This window comes from Antrostomus carolinensis, unplaced genomic scaffold, assembly GCF_000700745.2.
Source record: "Antrostomus carolinensis isolate BGI_N321 unplaced genomic scaffold, ASM70074v2 scaffold107, whole genome shotgun sequence".
In the NCBI taxonomy this organism is placed as follows: domain Eukaryota; kingdom Metazoa; phylum Chordata; class Aves; order Caprimulgiformes; family Caprimulgidae; genus Antrostomus; species Antrostomus carolinensis.
The window spans coordinates 27,286-48,371 of NW_010326389.1; the positions used below are offsets into that span (position 1 = coordinate 27,286).

The following is a 21,086-nucleotide window of genomic DNA, read 5'->3' on the forward strand; positions in this document are numbered from 1 at the left end:
GAATATCAGTTAGTGAACTTTTAACTTCATGATTTGGCAGATGAATTTCACTATCACTTCCACTTTGTTTTGGGTTTATGTGCTTGGTTTCTTACAGTGAATATTGAACTGATCAGAGAAAGTAATTTTCACTACCAATGCAATACATATACACTAAAAACCAAACTGTGGTACCTCTTTAAGATGCTGTACTGCTATTTCATAAATCTTTGGTTGGTCATGTAGCAGAATGCTACTTCAAAGAAGAAAGATCCCTTTGAATCTGTGATAGTTTCACTGGGCTAGCCCTTGGCCAGCAGCCAACACAGCCATTCACCCACTTGCCCCCCCACCCCCAGGGGATAGGGGAGAGGATTGGGGGGCAAGGATAAGGAGGCTTGTAGGTTGAAATAAGAACAATTTAATAATCAAAATAAAAGACAACTTAAAATAATACTAATATCAAAATAGTAGTGATAATGATAACAGTAACAAAGTATGAAAATGAGTGATACCCAGTGCTATTGCTCACCACCCACTGACTGAGCCCGGCCCGTTCCCAGATAACGATCCCGGAGGAGCGACAATCCTGAACCGAAACTGCAATCCCGGAAGAGCGAAAGCCAGAGAGAGCTAAAAGAGGAAGAGACTCTCACTAATATACTGGACATGACATGATATGATATAGAATGTCCCATTGGCATATCCAAGCTCCAATTTAGCTTATTAATTTAAATATTCCTCACTGCCTTAGATCTTGCACTTGTGGACTAACAGAACACAAAGTCCTTCACTTCCAGTGACAAAAATGCAAACACTGGTATGTTATCAGTGCCTCTCTCATAACAAATCCCAGGCTGAAAGCAAAATACAGCACTATTCTAACTACTGAAAAAGAAACCCAGCTCTGTTTCAGCTAAAAACCAGGACAATATCTCAGGAGACTGAGTTGTGAATTTAATCCTGGAGTGAAGAGGCTCCTTAAGCATTTCTTGGAAGGTCTCTAGGGCAAAGAGGGTATATTGTAATAGCAGAGAAAACTATCTAAAAAGATACTTCAGGACTTCACCTGTGGTTTAAAAAAAAAAATTCCCAATTTCATTCCATTATAACAAGAATTTATAAGCTAACACCTCCTATTGCTAGAAACTAATAGCTTGTTATGCAAGTTTTGCTTTTTGCTGCCCCTACAGCAGAAAATGTGTTATTGCCCAGATCATATTTTTGTGGTTTCACTTGTGCTTCACTTGATACCAGTGATAGCAGCTTCCAGGGATAACTTGTAGCAACCAAGTGATGTAATGTAAAGTTTTGCATTGTAGTTATTCTTACTTGAAACAAAGGAAATTTCTCTATTTGCTTCTTCTTCCCTGTCCCTCTCCCCCCGCCACCCCCTCCCCCATTGGGGGATATCATTGGGCACTGTCTCTTCAGTCAAAAGTGAACAAGGAAACGTGAAGTTCTTCCTTTTCTAAAATATGCTTTTAAAATTAAGTCAGCATTTGGTTCACTTTTTCTGAGATACTCAACCAAACAGATTAATATTTTTAAAAGAGAATCCCTTCCATAAACAAGCAAGCAATTCTCTCTAAGAGGGCAGCTTTTGTGACTCCTAGCAGCCATCATCTGATTTCTCCTGCTATTCTATGCCCAAGGCAGATTTTTTTTAGAGGCTAGTAAGCTCTGTTTTTTTCCCTTCTTTGCTATACCAGTGCTCAGTATTATCTCTGTACAGATTTTTAAACAAGCTTCTTGAGCAAGCAAGGCTACAGAGAGTTTCATTGCTCCTGATTTTCAGATCAGAAAATAAAAAGTTATTAAATAGGAATTCTAATGCTCATAGGAAGGATGATCTTTTTCCTCCATTTGGTGATAAACACAGAATAGGAAGATTCCTGAATCTGTGTAGAGCTCAGTCTTAAAAACAGTTACTACAACTCAGTAATATAACTATTATCAAAGATTTAAAGATTTAGTCCTCCATTAAATTACTGTGCATGTACTACAGTGAGGGATGTTTTGTTTGGGGTTTTTTTTTAGTTCAGGAAGTCTAAAAGAAGGCTCAAAAATAAGGCCTCAGACTTACCTATTTTTGGGAAACTCATAGAATAGAAGCTAGGAGTCTGGTTTTACCTTTAAAATGTTTCTAGAATATAGGAAATATAGGAGAGTTTAAAGGCTATTCTGAGAACATAGAGAGAGCCTTCTTATTTTTTGCTCCTGCTTTAGAAAAAATGAATGCAACTCTTTAGCTTGACAATAAATGAATACATAGCATTTCAGTTGGGAATTCATAGCCCTGAAGTGAATCTACATTTCCAAGTAATTTTCCAAGTAATTATTTGTAAGTGAGTGACTAGGGTTGAACCAGATGTTGTCTCATTAGCTTTAACACTGTAATATGGAGAGAAAAAAAGAGAAAACAATAAAGGAGCAAAAACAAAAAATAAATAGGAGTGTGTATGGAACAGTATTTACTTGTATTGGCTATTTTATCTGCAATAGATGGAATAGAATTTCCATTATATAAAGCAACAGTCAAAGAGAAAAGTCTGTTGCAACATTCAGGGGTATATATTTATTACAGACTTTGCTATCACTTTGTCTGTGTTATCAGGTTGTTTATTTTTTCTAGTAAGTGTGGTTTTGGGAAAAGTTGGAAAAGGAAACAGCCATTATCTGCATGAATACGTTTTCAAAAATCTTTGAACATAAATTAGACACTTCAGTTTCCCTTTTAAACTAGGTTGATGCTAAGGAAAAGGTCAAAGTGGTTTATAATTTACAGGCTAGCAGGTAATCTGAAGTGTTGAGTACTAAATAAAGAAAATTATAAAAAGCAGACTCCCAAAGTATTAAACAGAATACTTCTGTGTTCCACTTTATCTTTTACTTTTCTGCCTCCTTCTCATAATTATTTTTAGTGCTATGAATTCTCCAGGTTTTTAAATGACTGTTGGAAGACTCCTCTACCTAGGGACAATCAGGAAAATTAATCTGAATTTAATTTTAAACTAGATTAAGTAAACTGCATTAAACCTCTATATAAATATACTTCCTCAAAATTAAAATAACTTTTATGTATTATTTTTTGGAAGTGAGTTAAAGTAAATCAAATTAAGATCTTTTTAATACTGCTTGAGAATGTCTATCCCATGACTTCTAAGTTATAAAACTACCTCACCTAAAGTTCAAACCTTTTGTTGTTTTGGATTGCTTTTCCTGGTTAGGTCCACATGGAAGAGCCACCCCTCCAACAGTTTTTACTACCTTTTGAGTCTGACCTGATTTGATTTCCATAACTAAAATCTCTATTTATTTTAGGCTTTTTCCTTTATTATCTGGTGTAAGAGATCTTACATTAAAAAAAGAACTATAAAATGTCTTCTGTTTTCCCCTTATTTACTCTTTAAGGTTTAATTTTAATCAGATTGTGGACGAGCTTATTCAGCTTTCAAAAAAAGCTCTTATTTCTCATTCTCAGAGTCAGTTTGTTTGTGTGGTAAGCAGCCACCAAAAATGTTAGTGTGATGAATTTTTTTGTTTCAGTAATGTGTTTAAATTCATAATCATTTCTGAAGCCATCAAATCTTGGGTCTATTTGGATTCAACATTTAGATTCTGACTTATCTTCTACATTTAACCGTGTAAAATCTTATTATCCTTTCCACAGCATAAAATGAAAAGGGAATTTGTTGGTGAATGTGTCTACTAGTTGTCTCAGGTTAGCAGCAGAGTAGTAATATAAAATGCTTATGTATTTACAGAAGCTGGGTGTGCTAGCTTAACTGCCTACCCTGAAGGCAAGTAGAGTTCAATGCCTCTTACAAGCAGATTGCTATACTCTTGAGGCTCATGGCTAAAAAAAGAAAATGTGTAGCCTTTGGATAATGCATGTTGCAAAGCATGTAATTTAATGCATTTCTTACAGAGGCAAGCATCCTAGTTTGTTCTGAACGATGAATTCCCTTGCACATAGACCCCAAATATGACTAAATACAGTAACAAAATGACAAATATATTGTCTTATTGTTTCAAGACAAAATTAATTTGCCAGTGAGATTCTGTGGCAGCCACGGATAATGACTGATTTTTATTTAAACCCAGATTTTAAAAGCAAAAGCAAGCAAAGTATTTCTTTTTGCTTTATGATTGATAATGGAAAAAACAACCATGTGGCCTCTTGTCTTAACTATGGAGTAGTGGTGATGGGAGAGAGGGAGAGACATGCTTCATAAAGCATGCAGCTGACTGTACTTCAGATGCAACGCTTTGCATCAATCATAGGCCCAAGAGTGACAGGAATGTGGAGTAAGCTGGCACTTCTGGAAACATAACTGCTTGTTCTTCAGAAAAATCATGTTAATAGTTTGTCACTCACTTTGACCAGATCATGAATTGATTATCAGGCCAAAACCATAATTTAAATAAGAACAGAAACAGAGAAAACCAGTTAGGAATGCATTTTTTACTTCTCTGTGTTTCCTTTTTTTGCAAAGGAGTATCAATTAAGTTCTGACTTACCAGTGGTTTTGTTTTTCCCTTTTTTACTGCAGTTTATTATGCTGACATACATCTTTATGTTGGCCTGGCTTGGCGTTACAGCTTTCACTTCTCTGCCTGTTTACATGTATTTCAATCTGTGGACCATTTGCCGAAATGCCACCGTAGTGGATGGAGCTAATCTCTGCTTGGATCTTCGCCAGTATGGTACGTGACTGAAGAGCACTGCATATAAAGCAGGATTTCACAAAAGAAAATATCACATTTCTTGCTCTCTCTCTATCCTTTTACCCACTAGTCAAGGCAGTATATTAAAGATGCACTCTATTTCTAGGCCTGACAAAATTGGACCAACATTGTCCATCTTCCCGGAGTACTGAAAATTTGGCTTGGGGCTTCTGTTTAGTCTCTGTCTTTGGAATTGCTGGAACTTGTCTAAAATGCTTAATTAGTAATTTATCTGGATAATTACTCTTTAATCTTTTGGTAGGACACTGATTTGGAGATGTGAGATCCTAGGTTATCATCTGTCTCTGCAGAGCCTAGAGGTGAATCAGAACAGGACAAGATTCATTGCTTGCAAAAATTTTGATGATGAGAGACGATACAAATAATAACACTCTAAAAGGCTGGTGGAGAGAGAGAGAGAAAATGGCTAAAGCCTGAACTATGGAGGTTAGAATAAAGGGGGATATACACATATTTGTGTTTTAGGGGGATGGAGAATTTGGACAAAAGGGGATTTGGAATCTTAAAAGGTCTGAGAATTCTTGGTGTTGCTGGTGATAATTTCTGCCACAAGACTGATTTGAATCTAGATGTTCTGGCCTCGATGGTTTCTCAGCCCACAGTGCTTTCAGTAATCACACTCCTGTCAGGCAGTTCCTTGAGTCTTTCTTTTGTTGGCTTGGCCTAATATAAAATTGCAGTATATTTTTAATTGCTGTTTTGAGCTACAAAAAATTCTGTGTTCCTTGGGAATGAATGTTTGGTTCATATTAAACATTTCACTTAACCTAAAACAAAATATTTCACATCACTGTTTTCACAAGGGGAAAAAAAAAAAATCTTTTTAATTTATTGATCCTGGCCCCCACCACCCCAGCATGACAAGGGAGTTGAAAAAGCATTTAACTGTACAGATCTCATAAAAAGTATTCATTCTTTTTTCTAGGACCTTTTATTTTGGTAATATTCATGCCTATTTTTTATTATTAATTCTATTTAAAATGCACACAAAACACTAACATAGGAAATGTGTATTCTGTGAACATACCTTTTTCCTGTAAATTCAGTGTAAAAACTGCTGATTACTAACAGTACCATTTTTCATGATAACTGAGTTCTAGCAGTTTTCTTCAAGCTAGTCTTTGATTTAATATCCAAACATTAGCTAAAGGAAACAATAGAGCAGATTCCAGTTATTGCTGATAGAGAAACTATTATTACAATAAAGTATACATTTGAATAATGCTTTTTTATAACTCGTGAAAGAAGCTTTGTACCAGATCAACATGTTTAAAAACAATATACAGCACATTTCTCCACATGAGGGTGCAGAATGTTTGCGAACAGTGTGGTAAGTGTGTATACTGGTTGCAAATAATTTTCTGGTGTTTTGATTATTGTGCTGATCAAAATCTGGAATTAAGATATTTTTAAAATGGCTGAAAAAATATTACCTGCATGTTTTCTACTAGAACTTTTACTAAATAGATGATGTGTTAGTTTCCTCATGGCTGAAATTATTCTACAGTCATAGGATGGTTTGAGTTGGAAGGGACCTTAAAGACCATCTTGGTCCAACCCCCCTGCCATGGACAGGACCACCTTCTGCTAGATGAGGTTGCTCAAAGCCTCATCCAACCTGGCTTTGAATACTTCCAAGGAGAGAGCATCCACAACTTCTCTGGGCAACCTGTTCCAGTGTCTCACCACCATCACAATAAAGAATTTCTTCGTAATATCTAATTTAAATCTACCCTCTTGCAGTTTAAAATCACTAATCCTTGTCCTGTCACTACAATCCCTGATAAAGGGTCCCTCCCCATCTTTCCTGTAGGACCCCTTTAAGTAGACTCACTGGAGCCTTCTTTTCTCAAGGCTAAACAACCCCAGCTCTCATCCTGTCCTCATATGGGAGGTGCTCCAACCCCCTGACTGTCAACAAAAAACTTATTTTGTTTTTAAAAAAAGTTCTGCAAATCAGCCAAGAATTTGTATTTCTTAACTTTTCTGGCTCATATGAACTAAGGTGCTATGTTCTAGGAATATTGAATACTGTGAGTATTTATTCTACTCCAGGTATTGTAACTATTGGAGAGGAAAAGAAGGTTTGCACCTCATCAGAAAGTTTCATCAAGATGTGTGACTCTAATGAGGTAAATAAACACGATAATAATTTTGGTAAACCATTATATATGTTATAGTAGGAAGTAACTGATGTGTGTTTTCTTCTTACTCAATGTTTTAATTCTGGCTATGATGATGCAATAAAATCCCAGTGGAAAATACAGTTAGCAAGTACTTTTCATAGTCCTTTACCATGTACCAAATGTAGTCAGTGGAATTTCTCTGAAATTTTGTTTTCTAAAGACACTTGTTTTTTTGTTTTTTCTTGTTTCGTTTTTTTTTTTTTTAAGAATTCCATCATCATGTGTATTTTTACTGAGATGTTTTTTTAAAGCTAATGCACCTGTTGAACGATAAATAGATCTATGTAATGAATCACTGTTTGAAGATCTTATGATTAGTATTCTGACAGAAGAGTGAAGATTGCAAGTGGAATTGACCAAATCTTGCAGTGTGTTAGGAAAATAACTCCTAGTACATTTTTCTTTGTGGTTTTTCCCTTAGGCAAAGACTACTCATTTCAGTGCAACTGAGGTTTTTGGTTTTGTTTTTAAATGATCAGGAATGAAGACAGGACAAAAAAATTTACATTTCTCTAAAACAAAAAGAGAAGCTAAAATCTTCATCCCGCTGAAGTCAGAGTGTGCTTTGTTAAATGTTCCAATGGCTTTTACTATGTTTGAAAAAATCTTTGTAGAGTGAAGGTACACAATCTGCCTTTATACAAAAACCATCTACGAAAGTGCAACCCTTGCTGTGTAGTCAACACTCAGTGGCTGCTGTGTAAACCAGATCACTGAAATTAAAACCAAATGTGATAATTTGGTTTGGAGTGGGCTGAGGAAGGTGGTTAACTTGGGTTGTTTAAGTAACCTGGTTTATATGATATCACTATTAACAAATTTTATTGGCAAATTGGGTGGGAAGTAAATCAATATATGAAGGTGGAAAGCTACAACTAATGAAACAAAATGGGGTTTTCTTAGGCTATCTCTGTCACTAGAGAAACCACCACAAACATTTGTAGGTCTAGTAAGGTAGTACTATAACTGTAAAAAAACCAAAAAAACCAAACCAAAACAACAACAAAAAAGCAAACCAGAAAAAAAGTGCTGCACTGTTTATTTTTTTAAAAATTGAGTTACTTATTATTTTATAATTTAAATACAATATTTTAAAGTAGAATTGTGCTTTATCCTTGATAGGAGTATTGTAACAAAGTGGGTACAAACATAATGTCATTTAGTGATAACAATATTTTGGAAAAAGTAATGGTAATAATTACTTTTGTAGAAAGGTGGCACCAGGAAGGTAGTTATTTGCTCTGTTATTCAGAATTTTTGTTCAGTTCTATTTAATGTATAGCCGTGAAAGTCCCTTTCTTTGTCCCCTTTTGCAGCTAAACATGACATTCCACTTATTCATTGTGGCACTTGCTGGAGCTGGGGCAGCAGTCATTGCTATGGTAAGCAACTACACACTGTACTTCCCTTGTCTTCTGAACTGCTAATACATTCTGGTTGTTACTTAGTATCAGTTATTCAATTTCCGTACTATCACTCAATGCTGTTGCTAAAATATAATACTCTTACCTTTTTTAAAAAATGTATTGATGGATTCCCTTTGAAGTAAAATATCATTATTGCTTTTTTTTAATAAAAAACCACTTTTGAGTACCTGCTAAGAATATTTACTATTCTCTTCCTTTGTTCAGACAAATGTCTGAACTTGCATGTCTGTCTCATGACTATAGTAATATCCTTTTATGATCTGTGCCTTTCTAGGTATCCACAGGCTTGCCATACTGCTGTTTTTGGAACAGACTGTTTTTGTAAATTCTGTGCATATATGTGAATGTGTCAGTTTTTCTGTCAGGACAATTATTTCTTCTTTTAAAATGAAGGTTACTTTGAATTTGAGACCTTTTTGATAATAAGAATGTTCCACTGAGAAAAAAGTGTAAGAGGTAGTGCTCTTCTGCCTTTTCTCTGCTGTGTCTGCTTAAACATAAAGATATTTTTAGAATGGAGATTCTGTACCAGTGTAAGTTTGTATGATACACGCTGGAATGGGAAACAAAAAATTGACTGTTACTTGGTACTGATGCATTCCATAAGAAAAGTGTTAGTGATGATGATTACTGTTACTACTGTTACTAGGGCCATACATTTTTTGTTTTCCTTAGAACTGCATTCATAAAAAAGGACAGTCAAAGAATATTCAATGAAGCTAGTATTCCTGTTACATTAGTAATTTTTTTTGTTGTTCTTCTCTGCCTTTTTTTTTTCAGTATTACGTAAACTCTGCTGACACAGCAGAGGTAGCTAAATGAAAAATATATATTTTCAAAATAATTTCTATTTCAAGACCACAAATAATAAGTATAATAGAATATAATTTATATTACTAATTTAATTGATTTTCCAAACAGGGATTTTTATGCTTCCAGCTGAAAAAATGATGACCAAATAGTAATTATTATAAAATATATATTAGTGTTAGGAAAATATATCCAAGAGACCATTAGTTCTTCAGTGCACTATTGTTTTGAAGTATATTCAGTAGTAGTTATAAAATGCTAATTTGCTCAGATAATTCTGCATTTCAATAACAGTTTTGAATCAGAATAACCACCAAAAGATTTTCAGTGAAAACAAACACATCTTCAGTAGAAGCAAATTAAGTAGGTACACTGAGCTATGTAGTTTAAATGCATGATACTTTCAATGAAGTTTAAAAAACCCTTCAAAACTCAGGAAGCTCAGAATACCATATCAAAGATGCCATAGATGTGTTACAGCAAGCACTAATCTGCTAGGAATTCACTTTGATGGCTCACATTTATTCAAATATTCATGAAGGGTGCCCCATACCAAAGTATGCATTTTATTGGACTCTCTGAATGCACAAAGCAGGCATGATAACACTCTGACTGTTTCAACAGAAATGTAAGACCACATGGTCATTCACCCACTCCCCTACTCCAGTGGGATGGGGAAAAGAAAACACAACGAAGGGACTTATGGGTCAAAATGAGGACAGGGACGGCTCACTCATCAATTATGGTCACAGGCAAAACAGACATGGCTTGGGGAAGAAAAGAGTCAATGCAGCTTGTTACCAATCAGAGTAGGATAATGAGACATAATAACCACATCAAATTACTTTGCTCCTGTTTTCTCTACCTCCTCTCCTGCAGCAGCACAGGGGGATGGGGAATTGGGGTTGCAGTCAGTTTGTCTTTGCCACTCCTTCCTCCTCAGGGGAAAGGCTCCTTGCACTCCCTCCAACTCCAGCATTAGGTCCCTCCCCTGGGCTAAAAGATTTCAGAAACAAAGTGTTTCAATGCAGGCTTCTCATGGAGTCATGGACTTCTTTGGGTGCAGCCCCCTGCTCCCCCATGGGGAACTCCATGGGATTGAGATGTGGCTCTGCTCTGGAGGACCTCCTTCCCCTGCTCTGCTCTGAGCATCTTGGGTCTTCTGCTCTGTCATGAGCTATCCACATAGACACAGCTGCCTTTGGGCACAGCCTCCTGCTCCGGTGTGGAGCCTCCTGTGGGCTACACGTGGGTATCTGCTCCACCATTAACCTCCACGGGCTGCAGGGGAATATTTCTCACCTCCTCTCCCTCTCTCCTTGCTGACCTGGGTGTCTGTAGTTGTCTCTCTCACATCCCCCCTCCTCTCTCCTTGGGTTGTTGTGGAGTTTGTTCTTCTTGATGTTTCCTGACAGCTCTCCCTTGCCAATCTGGTTCTTCCCCTCATAAATATGGATTTGTAGAGGTGTTTCACAATTGGTGATTGGCTCAGTCTGGGCTGGAGGTAGGTCTGCCTTGGAGTGAGGGAAGCTTCTTGAAGCTTCTCACAGGAGCCATTGCTGTAGCCCCTTCCACTGCTGCCAAAACCCACCCCCACCCCCAGTCCCCAAACATAACTCAGCAATGTGCTTCACACTTGCTCACAGTAGCCCAAAGACTGGGGACAGGACATGAGGGAAAGTTCAGGATTTTGTGGTTGAACAAGCAGATATTAAAAACTTCTAGTTCTTGAAGGGAAGTTTGCTTTCCCAACAAAGATATAATTTAGGGGAGGGAAAATGAATTTGGGGTCCTAAATATCTCATATAGAAAGAAGAAAAAATCTTTTTTCCTGAGATCCTACGCTCAAATTAGTAGATGGTGGTAAGGCCATTGCCTAGGGCTTGGATGGGCTAGGATGAAGAACAAAGTATGCAGAAGCCATTTAAGTCACTGGAGAACCAATGCCCTGCCCTGTATATGCTGTTGCAAGAATATTCACAAATATGATTTAATGAAGTTATCTTTGTATATATCCATGACAGTAGCAGATCTCCATGTTTGTGAAATTTAACAAGATTTTTTAACAGAAAAAATAAGATTAAAATACCAGTCCTTTTCCAAAGAGAAAGCTTACTAATTTATTGCACTTTTAAAACATTTCCTGCAAACAGCAACTTTAAACTAGAATGATCCATCTGACTAAAGTAGTAAGTATTTTTTATTTATTACCAGCCAGTAATAGTAGCACATCATCAATGAGACTGCTGAATAACTGAACTGGTAAAATCTACTCTTTTTTCAATTACATCTTAAGTTATGACATTGATTATAATATTATAATGACCTTCCTTAAACTCAATCTTCACTCATGCATTCCTTAAAAAATTACAGAACCAAACTTCTGGAATATTACAATCATTCTATAATTATAGCTATTATATCCTGCTTCTGGATTTGTGGACATTTGCAAGAGCCAGATTATTTAAAATGTGCAAATTTCTTTAACTCTCTTAATTTCTATATTTGCATGAAATTCACCAAAGAAATTAGTGACCATCTGTCACCATGATACCTTTCATTAATCTGTATGTTAAAAATATATTTTAGGAAAATGTAGTCATTTATTGCAAAAGCCACAGAAAAAAATTGCCAATAACTGCAAAACCATTTGGTCACAAATCATAATTTTCTCATATCTACTACTTTAATCTCTCTCTCAGATTTGTGTATTAATGTTAGAATTGTTCCACAGTTCACTAGCTGCCTGCCTCTTTAGTCTCCAAAGCAGAATGCTGTTTTGGGATTCAAAAAAAGAGTTGGTTTATCAGTTAAGATTGATGTATAGAAAAACTTGTGTATTTTTTACGGTATGCGTTAGGGAAAGCTTTATTTTGCAGAGAAGAAAAATGTCAAATAATTTGTTTTGAAAATGTATCATTCTTAGACTTCAGCCCAAAATGAAGAAGACCTGATAGAATTATTTATGGTGTAGATGCTTTTTGTGAATCTTGAACACAGAAAAAATATCCAGGCTTTTAAATCATACTTAATTTGGACTATGTATGATTCTGAACATTACTGTTATTTCTTATTTCTGAATGGATAACAAATGGATACAGAAATGATCATTGAAGTAATACATACTAAATTTACTGTTTTCAATGTTGTGTCAGACAGAAACAGAAGACAATGAAGTTGCTGAAGTGTAAACTCTACTATCCCATAGGGTTGATTGTAAGACTAGTAAGCATCCTGCCTGTGGTGTTTTCCCAAAACCACTACAGCAAAACTGAATTATGAGATGCACAGTTTCCCTTCTCAAAAGTTGCTATGTGAGCAGTACTCTTCTGCCTGAACTTTCACAGGTTATGTCCTGTAAGGTGGAAATGCAGTCAATTCTCCTGAGACAAGGAAAATTTATAAGTGGTCTAGTTCCTCTCCCGCAGTATGACTGTACTCTTCTGCAGGATATTAGATGCATGTAAGGGGAGGAAAAAAGTTAGACTTCTGCCCTGCTGAGTTAATGATATGTCCCAAAAGAAAAGGAAAAACAAAACCAAACCCCTTCTTACCCTAGACACAATTCTACAGTATACTTGAAGCATACTTTCACCTTATGAAGAAAACTAAGCAGTAATGTTTGATAGAGTATGGAAAGACCCTTCATTGTCTTGCGTATGTCTGTAATTGAAATATCCTGAGGCAGACTGTGGAAGTTGCCCTGCTTCGATTTGAATAAACCTTGACAGGGCCTCACTGACTTCAGGCTGTTTATTCAGGTCATGGAAGTGTGAAATGCAATTAGACAGCCACTTAGAGATGACCTCCTTAGTGTGCTAATGTTATCTAGGAACTTGGTGTTAAACAAAAAAGCAAAGGTGGTGGGACTGTTAAACATATAAGCCATTATATAACGTGGATATGTATTTGAGATTATATTCATTACATGAGCTAAAGTAGTTGTTTCCAGGAAAGTCATCCTGCTTACAGTGAATGTGAACTCCAAGAATTTTCAACAGTTATTCCAGAAGTTTGTTTCTGTAAATTTTTAAGGAAGGGATGGGTGAAGAGTGGGAGTTTAATGAAGGTCAGACTGTGGCCAATGTATCTTCAGAATAATTTGTCTATTTTTTTAGTAGTAGAAAAATGCCAAATGAAACGGCAAGATATTAGGTTTAAATTTGTCTCTTACTGGGTCTTTACCAAATGTTTTGTGAGGATAAGAAATGTGCTTACATGGTCCCATTTTCATCACAGTCTTCAGTTGCAAGGTTTTCTAGCAGATGTGTTTTAAAAGGTCAAGGAGATATGAGTGCACTGCTCAGATACCCCTTACTTCTAGGATTCTCATGTCTATAATCTATTTCAGGTTCAGATTGTATTTTTTATTGAATCTTACACTTAAAGTACCAACACTGAAGTTTTAATTAGATGCAAATTGTAATTGTCTGAGATGACAGAATTACTAGGATTACCAGACTGTTTCTTTTGGTTTTTCTTAAGAGTTTCACTGGAGGAAATTTAAGGCATTTCATTCAGCAAAATGGGCATTCAGCATTAGTGTCTTTCATTTGATCTGGAAGTGCCTGATCCAGAGACTACTCATAGTGAAAGGTTTTGGAACCTCTGAGTTAGATACAAGGTGTTTCTTTTCCTGTATGCTAAATTATGACCAGAAAATGTCCCAAAGTAATATGGTACATGCTGCCAGCTCCAGCACTTGCACTGTAATCACAGGTTAAGTTTCTAGTGTTGTACTGTAGATATTAAGAAACTCTTAAAGAAATACCACTATATGTAGTCTTTTTCCTAGAGGACAGGTTTTCTGAGCACTTCTTTTTTTATGGCTCCTCAGCTCAGGCTGTAATCCTCAAACAGGGATTAACTGGGTGAAAGCTTGCCATAAACCACCAGGACAAAAAAGACACTAAAAAGATTTGGTCCTTTGAAGGGTTTCAGAATGCTTTCCTTGATTTTAATTATCCAGATTAAGAAATGTACATTAGCCTGCACTAATCAACAACAATTGCCACCAAACATTTGTGGAAAAAGCCAACATTGGTATTTCTAAAAAAAGAAAGAAAATATTGAATTGGTTCTGTTCATTTAGTATGCATATAAGATATTCATATAGCTACAACAGTCCAATATAAACAGCAGAATTTGCATAATCTCAAGGTATTTTTAAGATTACAATATTCCATTTTCCACTAATTGAATCCTAGTTTAGTTTCTTGATTTCTTAGGGAGGAGCAGAATCTTTTTGATTTCAGAAAATTATCTGTGAGGCAGGCAGTTGATTAACATCAATATAAGAGATGTTCTCATCAGAAAGTATTTGAAGGCCTGCTAGGGAAGGAATAAATGTCCGGAGAGTCTTAGAATAAACCAGTTGAATAATTTAGTTAACGAACATTTTTAGTTTCCGGATGAATACAGAGCCAACATAATATGTCCTAAGATGAAAGGGGAGCAAGTTTTGAGAAGGTCAGAGGCTCCTTGCAAGCAGATCCAGCTGACCAAAAGCAGGACATTTGAGGTCCACCTTTGAAAGGAAAGCTTTCAAAATCTGCAAATGTCCTGAAAGGCCAAGACCTGGGAAGCTGAAATGGACAGGAGAGCAGTACATTGTTCTAACAGGCAGCTGAAGCAGACTTTTCACTGTAGATGGCCTCAAGCATGAAAACTAAGGAACTAACTACAAAAAGGACTGAATGCAGATAGCATGTGACCTTTCAGAAGACTGGCCATCGACTGGTTGTTAAGCTCAGTCACTGGCAGCCATACCATGTGATTTTTATAAACTACTAAGCTCCATCTCAAATGCAATTAAGGTGTTTTACAGCCTCTATTTATAATGGAAAACATTTGCAGAATGTAATTTTTCTACTTGTAGGATACCCTTTATTTACTTTCAGATTAAATTTCTCCAAAACCATGTGAAAAATATTTGTTCATGTGACAATAGTACCAATATCCTTTGACTGCCATTTCAGATGTATTCATAGACATTCTGTCCTCCCCATTTGCTAACATAAATAAATCAAAAAATAAGCTTTTTGGGAGTATGCAACTGAGTCTGGTCCAATCTCCAATACTCACCAATAAGTTGTATAATAATCACAGGCTGTGAGGGTTTTCCCCCTTCTTTTCAGATATTTTTTTATTTTGGTTTTGGGTGAAACACTTGGAAAGCTTTTAGTTTTGCTTTCTTAAAAAAATAAATACATGTATTTTTACATATTCAAAAATTTACATGGAACATGAACATTGTTTCTGCTCCATTCAAGATGTCTTTTAAAAATCAAGCAAATAATTTTTTTTTGTTTTCTATGCATTTTAAAGAATTACATAAATAAATTGTGTTACAACTAATATAATGGTGAAATAAAATTACTAAATTAAATGGTGACAGGTACATGCCCTTTTAAGACTTGAAGTTTATTTGTAACTATATTTTGTCACATTTTGCCTAGCTGAAAAACACCCCCCTATTTTTCAGTTTTTGACAACTTTTTTCCAAATTAGCTGGTTTTGACAAAATAGCTGGAGTTGTAGATTAAAGGAATAAATCATGGCTAAATGGAAAACTAATGCTAACTTTAACAAGAAAGAAAAAGCAAATATTTCTGTAATTGTATTAGTTATATAATCATAGGACTACAGATATATCTGCAGTGTATTTCTATCTTAAGCAACTGCTTTAACAAATAATGGGGAAAACTCTTCAAGAAATAACCAGAAGGCATTTTTCCACACAGATTTGAAGAGTAGCTGAAATAGTAAAGCAGGGATGATGTGTTGATTTCTTAATTCTTTTAATTTTTTCATAACCATTGCTACCAACTGCTAGTCATGGTAACAGTAACAGCTGTGAGCTGAGTAATCTGAGCATTAATGAAGATCAAGCTTGAACTTCATATTGTATTGCTGTACTACTTCTTGACTTAACAATGCTTAGTTCCTTCTGATTAAAACCCCATCTCTGTCCTCTAGCTTTCCAGTTTGAACTTAATCTATTTTTACTAGCTCTGTTGGTTCCTAACTTTGTGTTGCCTCTCTTACAGGTTCATTATCTCATGGTCTTGTCTGCCAACTGGGCCTATGTGAAAGATGCGTGCAGAATGCAAAAATATGAGGATATTAAATCAAAGGAGGAACAAGAGCTTCATGATATTCATTCTACTCGCTCTAAAGAGCGGCTCAATGCTTACACATAAAAGAAACCTTGTCTTACTTTCTAACATGTGAATGCTTTGTTGTTTAACTAAAGGCCATCTACATTTTAAAAACAATTGAAAGTGCTTCTCACAAAGGATAGTTTGGGTGACTTAAATATCACCCATGTACAATTCTTGGCTGTCTAGCACTTGGTTTCTTAATTAGTTCTTACTTTGTGTGACCATTCTCTACCACAAAGCTCCTAAATAGCCTTTCCTGAATCCTTCTAAGATAATTAGTTCTGCTAGGTCAAGGATACTAAACTATTGTCAAATACAGATATGTGTTTGATTTTTTTAATCACTTTGTATGTGTTATGCATAACACCTTTTGCATTGTTTCTTATATGTTTTTTGAAAAAAAAAAGTAGCTTTTTATACTTTTTAGTTTTCAGTTCAATAAATACTTTAACTACAGGTATACTTCAAAGGGACCATTGTACATGATGTACGATATACAAAGAAAATGCTCTGATGACTTTCCTTTATATTTGGAAAACTTGCCAGATGGACCCTGAACTTGAATGAAGGTCCTAAGAACGTTTTAAACAATCAAAGGTGCAATTTCTAAATTTGTAATAGTGGGTAAAAAAAAAAAAAAAAGGAAAAAAAAAGAAAAAAGAGAAAAAGGAAAAAAAAAAGAAAAAAAGTGCTTCTTATCTTTGTTAACATTGTATTATTATTGATGTTTTTAAAGAATATTCTCTTGTTCCAAGTTCCATGGGTGATAATTCCTGTTTGTATTGTGAGCATGCAGACCGTGGTGCTAACAATGCATGGCCACTTGCCTTTTGAAGGAATTCAATACCACGGCTACCTGTTAAACAGTTATGGTATATAGACAATTGTTAATTAAGTGATATAGTTATCCATAGTTTTTTACAGAATGATCTCTCTTTAATTCAATGATGGTTATGCTAAATTGGAGCTGTTCATGTGATGATGTAAAAAATTACTGCTTAGCTACATTTATGAAAGTAATATATCAAAAATACAGTGACCATAGAAGTCAGAAGTCTTTTTACCTGCTTTAAAAATTTAAATGGATTGCACCTGTCTGAACTGTAAAAGATATATTAAAGGAGACTTCCATAAATGTTATAGCTTGGCTTCTAGCTTTCCTACCCGTATTGGTTTACCTGTATTATGTTAAAGTAAGGTGAAAGACCACTACAGAGCTTATTATTTGAAAGTGTAGTAATATATTTGAACCTTTATTTTGATAGGAAGATGTTATCAGAAAGATAAGGCATCTTAATTTGAAAGCATTACCTGTGTCAAAAACAGAACAAAAACCCCTATTTAAGAATGATCAGTATTATTGGACCAAATTTGGTGGTTTGTTGTTTTTTTTTTTGCCTATTTCTAATGCTACAAGAATGCTGTAAAGTGTCTTTTAAAGTGATGTAGCCTGACAAGACATTTTTGTCAGTGTTAAAAATCTTAGGTAGTTTTGTGCACTTATTGGACCATTGTGAATTCTCTCTCAGTGTAAGTGCATTTCTAATAAAACTTCTTGAGTAAAACTCTTCTTTGTACTATTACTAGTCATGCAACATCGGTAATTTTTAACAATTCTTGTAGTAAGTAGAGGGTAATACTATAGTTAATTGTGGCATGATAATGCATTAAGTAGTATTAGTTGATTGAATTTTTTTAAATTTTATTTATCTTTTGCTTGTTTTTGGGGTTTTTTGGTTGTGTTTTTGATTTGGGGTTCAGGTTTGTTTGTTTTCCTTTTTTTGTTTTGTTTTTCTTTTTTTACACTTAGCCTGTCCTATGGGATCAACAGTTTTCTGATAATGTGCAGTACCGGTATTACAGTTCTGCAAAAAGTATTAGGAAAATCTTTTGGATTCTATATTGTAGTGTTTCAGTTTTGTGTCTTAAAACGTTTGTGCTGATTTTTAAAACTATGTCTTTTAAACTCATGTAATGATGTTAATGCTTTTGGCTCTTCTCTGGTATTAGAGTTTGTATTTTCACAAAGAATGCTTTGTAGCAGGCATTACAATTAATCTGTTTTGTACATAAATGTGCCAACAGCTTGATGGTGGCGTTTTTGAAATGTAGAACAAAGTGCTTGCAAAAATGTAATAAACACACTTGTGTACTTTGTGTACTTATTAATTGTTCATATTGCGTAGTTTTTTCTTTACCTATACTGGACGAATCATTGTAACCAGAAATGGAAGTAGCTTGTTCCTTCTATTATCCTTTCTGTTGGAGGACTGTTCTCATTATTATGGTTTGGTTTTTTTTTATGACCTACTTTTAGATGTTCAAGGAGATGGTTCCTTTAGCATAAATTATGAGAACAAATAGTAAAATTAAAAAAATAATCTGGATATGTTATATTAATCATAGAATATGTCTTGTGAAATCAGTGACAAAAAACTCTTACTGCAATTAATAATTTAAAAAAAAGATCCAAACTCTAGACAGTGATATTCTTATCCTTTTCATGATGCAATTTCCTCTGGCCTGTACCTTTATGAATCGCACATAGGTAAAAATACAGCGTGCAACCTTCCCATAGTTAGAAATTGTGCCTCAGTTTTGGGTAGTTTGTTCCACCAAATTAAAACTCCTGGTCATTGCCCATGTGAAGATTACTTCAAATATGTCTCCTATTCAGCATTCACAATCAGAAATTATATATCCTAAGAATAAGAGAGTAAAAGAGCCAGATAGCATGAGCCATGCTTGTTATATTTTTAACAAGAGAACAACTGGGCAAGATTCACATTACTGTGGTGTCATTTGGAAAAAGCTCAGCAGAAGGTGTTCTGACGTCAATTTGAATCTTGCTGAGGATACTGGTACCTGGATATTACAGTATCTAATACTTTAAAACCTTGATAACAATGGTACCTTACCTGAGTGTGTTTTGAAGGATTACAAGAAATCTATAGCTGCGCCAATTAACATGCTACCACTAAAAATTAATTAAAATACAGTTCCACAATGTGTTTGTTTCTCAGTTAACTCAGTGTTATGTAGCTCTTTGTGTGCTCTTGATGAGAACATGTGCCATAACAGCAAACAATTTTTCATCAGCAGCACGAGCCAAGGGAGTAGAGGAACTTCCCACAGCACATCAGTCATAACTGATTCACTTCAAAGTCTGTGTGTATTTGGTTTATTCCAGAGTGTTGACAGCCTAAGCTGATTTATCCTGAGGTAGGTTGCATGGATCTTGATTTCTATAGACCCTTCAGTGCTTAGTCTAAACCTGTGACTATTGTGCTTTTCAGAAACAAGAAAACAAATTGTAGATCAATCTGATGCAGTTTTCTGCTGCACAAAAGGATGTAGTTCAATGAACATTCTGATTTAAGATGTTTCCAGACCCAGATTCAGTTTTGTATTTTCTTCAGTTTACTATGCCCCATCAGTAGCGCTAATAGCATATTAAAAAAACAGATCCAAAAATCGCTTGAGTTAGAAATACTTCCCACTCATTTTTCCTTACCGCATCACCTCATTTTTTTTTGCACAACGTTATTTTATCACTCAGCAGGATCATATCAGTGTTTCTGTTTTCAGCACAACCACACAAACCATCCTATCAGCATGATTTAGGCAATAGTGAAGTGCACTGCAGATGTGGGGATGAGTGTCCAGAGCAGGGATGGAGAGAAAGAGAATTTTTAAGCTAGTCTCATTCCTAAGGTCAACGTATCATATAGTCGTGTGCTATAGTTAAAAGCAGGAGGCACTGAAATGAAGTGCTAGCTTCATGTTTCTAAATAGTTAGGTTTTTTTTTTTTTTTTCCCCACAGGAACTAAAATAAAACAAGAGGATTTCTACTATAGTTGGAAATATATTTATAAATTAATTGGTTTTAATAGTATATGCAATTATTAATATTGACTTAGTGCAGTTATTTAAAGTGTAATGTGTATGCATTGATCATAAGTGTTTGTTGAATGTGACTGTGATTGCAATTCACCTCCAGTTGGTAGAGTATATTTTCAGACAGAATATTTCTGTACTGTACTTCCTATAATAATCAATGTCAAAATTTTATAGAGTTCTTTCCATTGTTCAGATCCAATGCACTTTTCAATTATTCAGTTCTTGGTTACCACAAATATTAATATAGCTGGTTTTCTGAAGAGCACAGCTCAGTTCAGCTAAGTCATACAAGAGTAAACTATAACGCATTTCATCCCAGGAGGGGAAAGGTGGTGTATATGCAAGCTCTCTTTTAAATATAAGCAATACTTTTTTCCAATTGGGTTGCACAGAAACCCTGCAGATACTGTTAGGCAGAAAATGAATTTATGGCTCCAGATGATATCACATTTCATCACTGCCTCCATTTTGGGTAGATATCAATGAAAAAGAACAAGCTCAAAGCACTTAATGTATTTAACAGCTCTTTCTGTCCCATGTGAATTCTTCTGACTTGTATGTTTTTCAAGGAAGGAACTTCAGAAGTTTCTGAATTTTGAGATTTTCAACTATAGTTTCCTTTTCTTTCAGATATCTGCAGAGGATCCAAACACTTCACGGGGTTACTCCTGTGTTTAACAATTATTAGCAATGATGGCAAAAGGTAAGTGATTCTGCTGGTACAGTGAGAGAGCTGGTTACTAGTAGAGAAGTGGATTATCTTCAGTTTACAGTAATCTAAGCATCAGCCAGGAGACTTGCAGCTATTCTGCAGGGAGAAATTTGTTCTGAGAAAATGGTTCTGCCCAGGTTGCACAAACTGCTGTGG

General features: G+C 35.3%; 1 protein-coding gene across 1 annotated transcript in view; it reads left to right on the forward strand.

Moving 5' to 3' along the window:
- Window positions 1-18,474, forward strand: part of GPM6A (glycoprotein M6A) — a gene marked incomplete at its 5' end in the record, with an annotated part of 37,065 nt that extends 18,591 nt beyond the window's left edge. The window contains 4 exons of the mRNA XM_029085846.1: window positions 4,536-4,689; window positions 6,787-6,863; window positions 8,234-8,299; window positions 16,204-18,474. Of these exons, the coding sequence (XP_028941679.1) occupies window positions 4,536-4,689; window positions 6,787-6,863; window positions 8,234-8,299; window positions 16,204-16,356 (450 nt within the window). The remainder of the gene's footprint in view (window positions 1-4,535; window positions 4,690-6,786; window positions 6,864-8,233; window positions 8,300-16,203) is intronic.
- Between the last annotated feature and the right edge of the window lie 2,612 nt (window positions 18,475-21,086).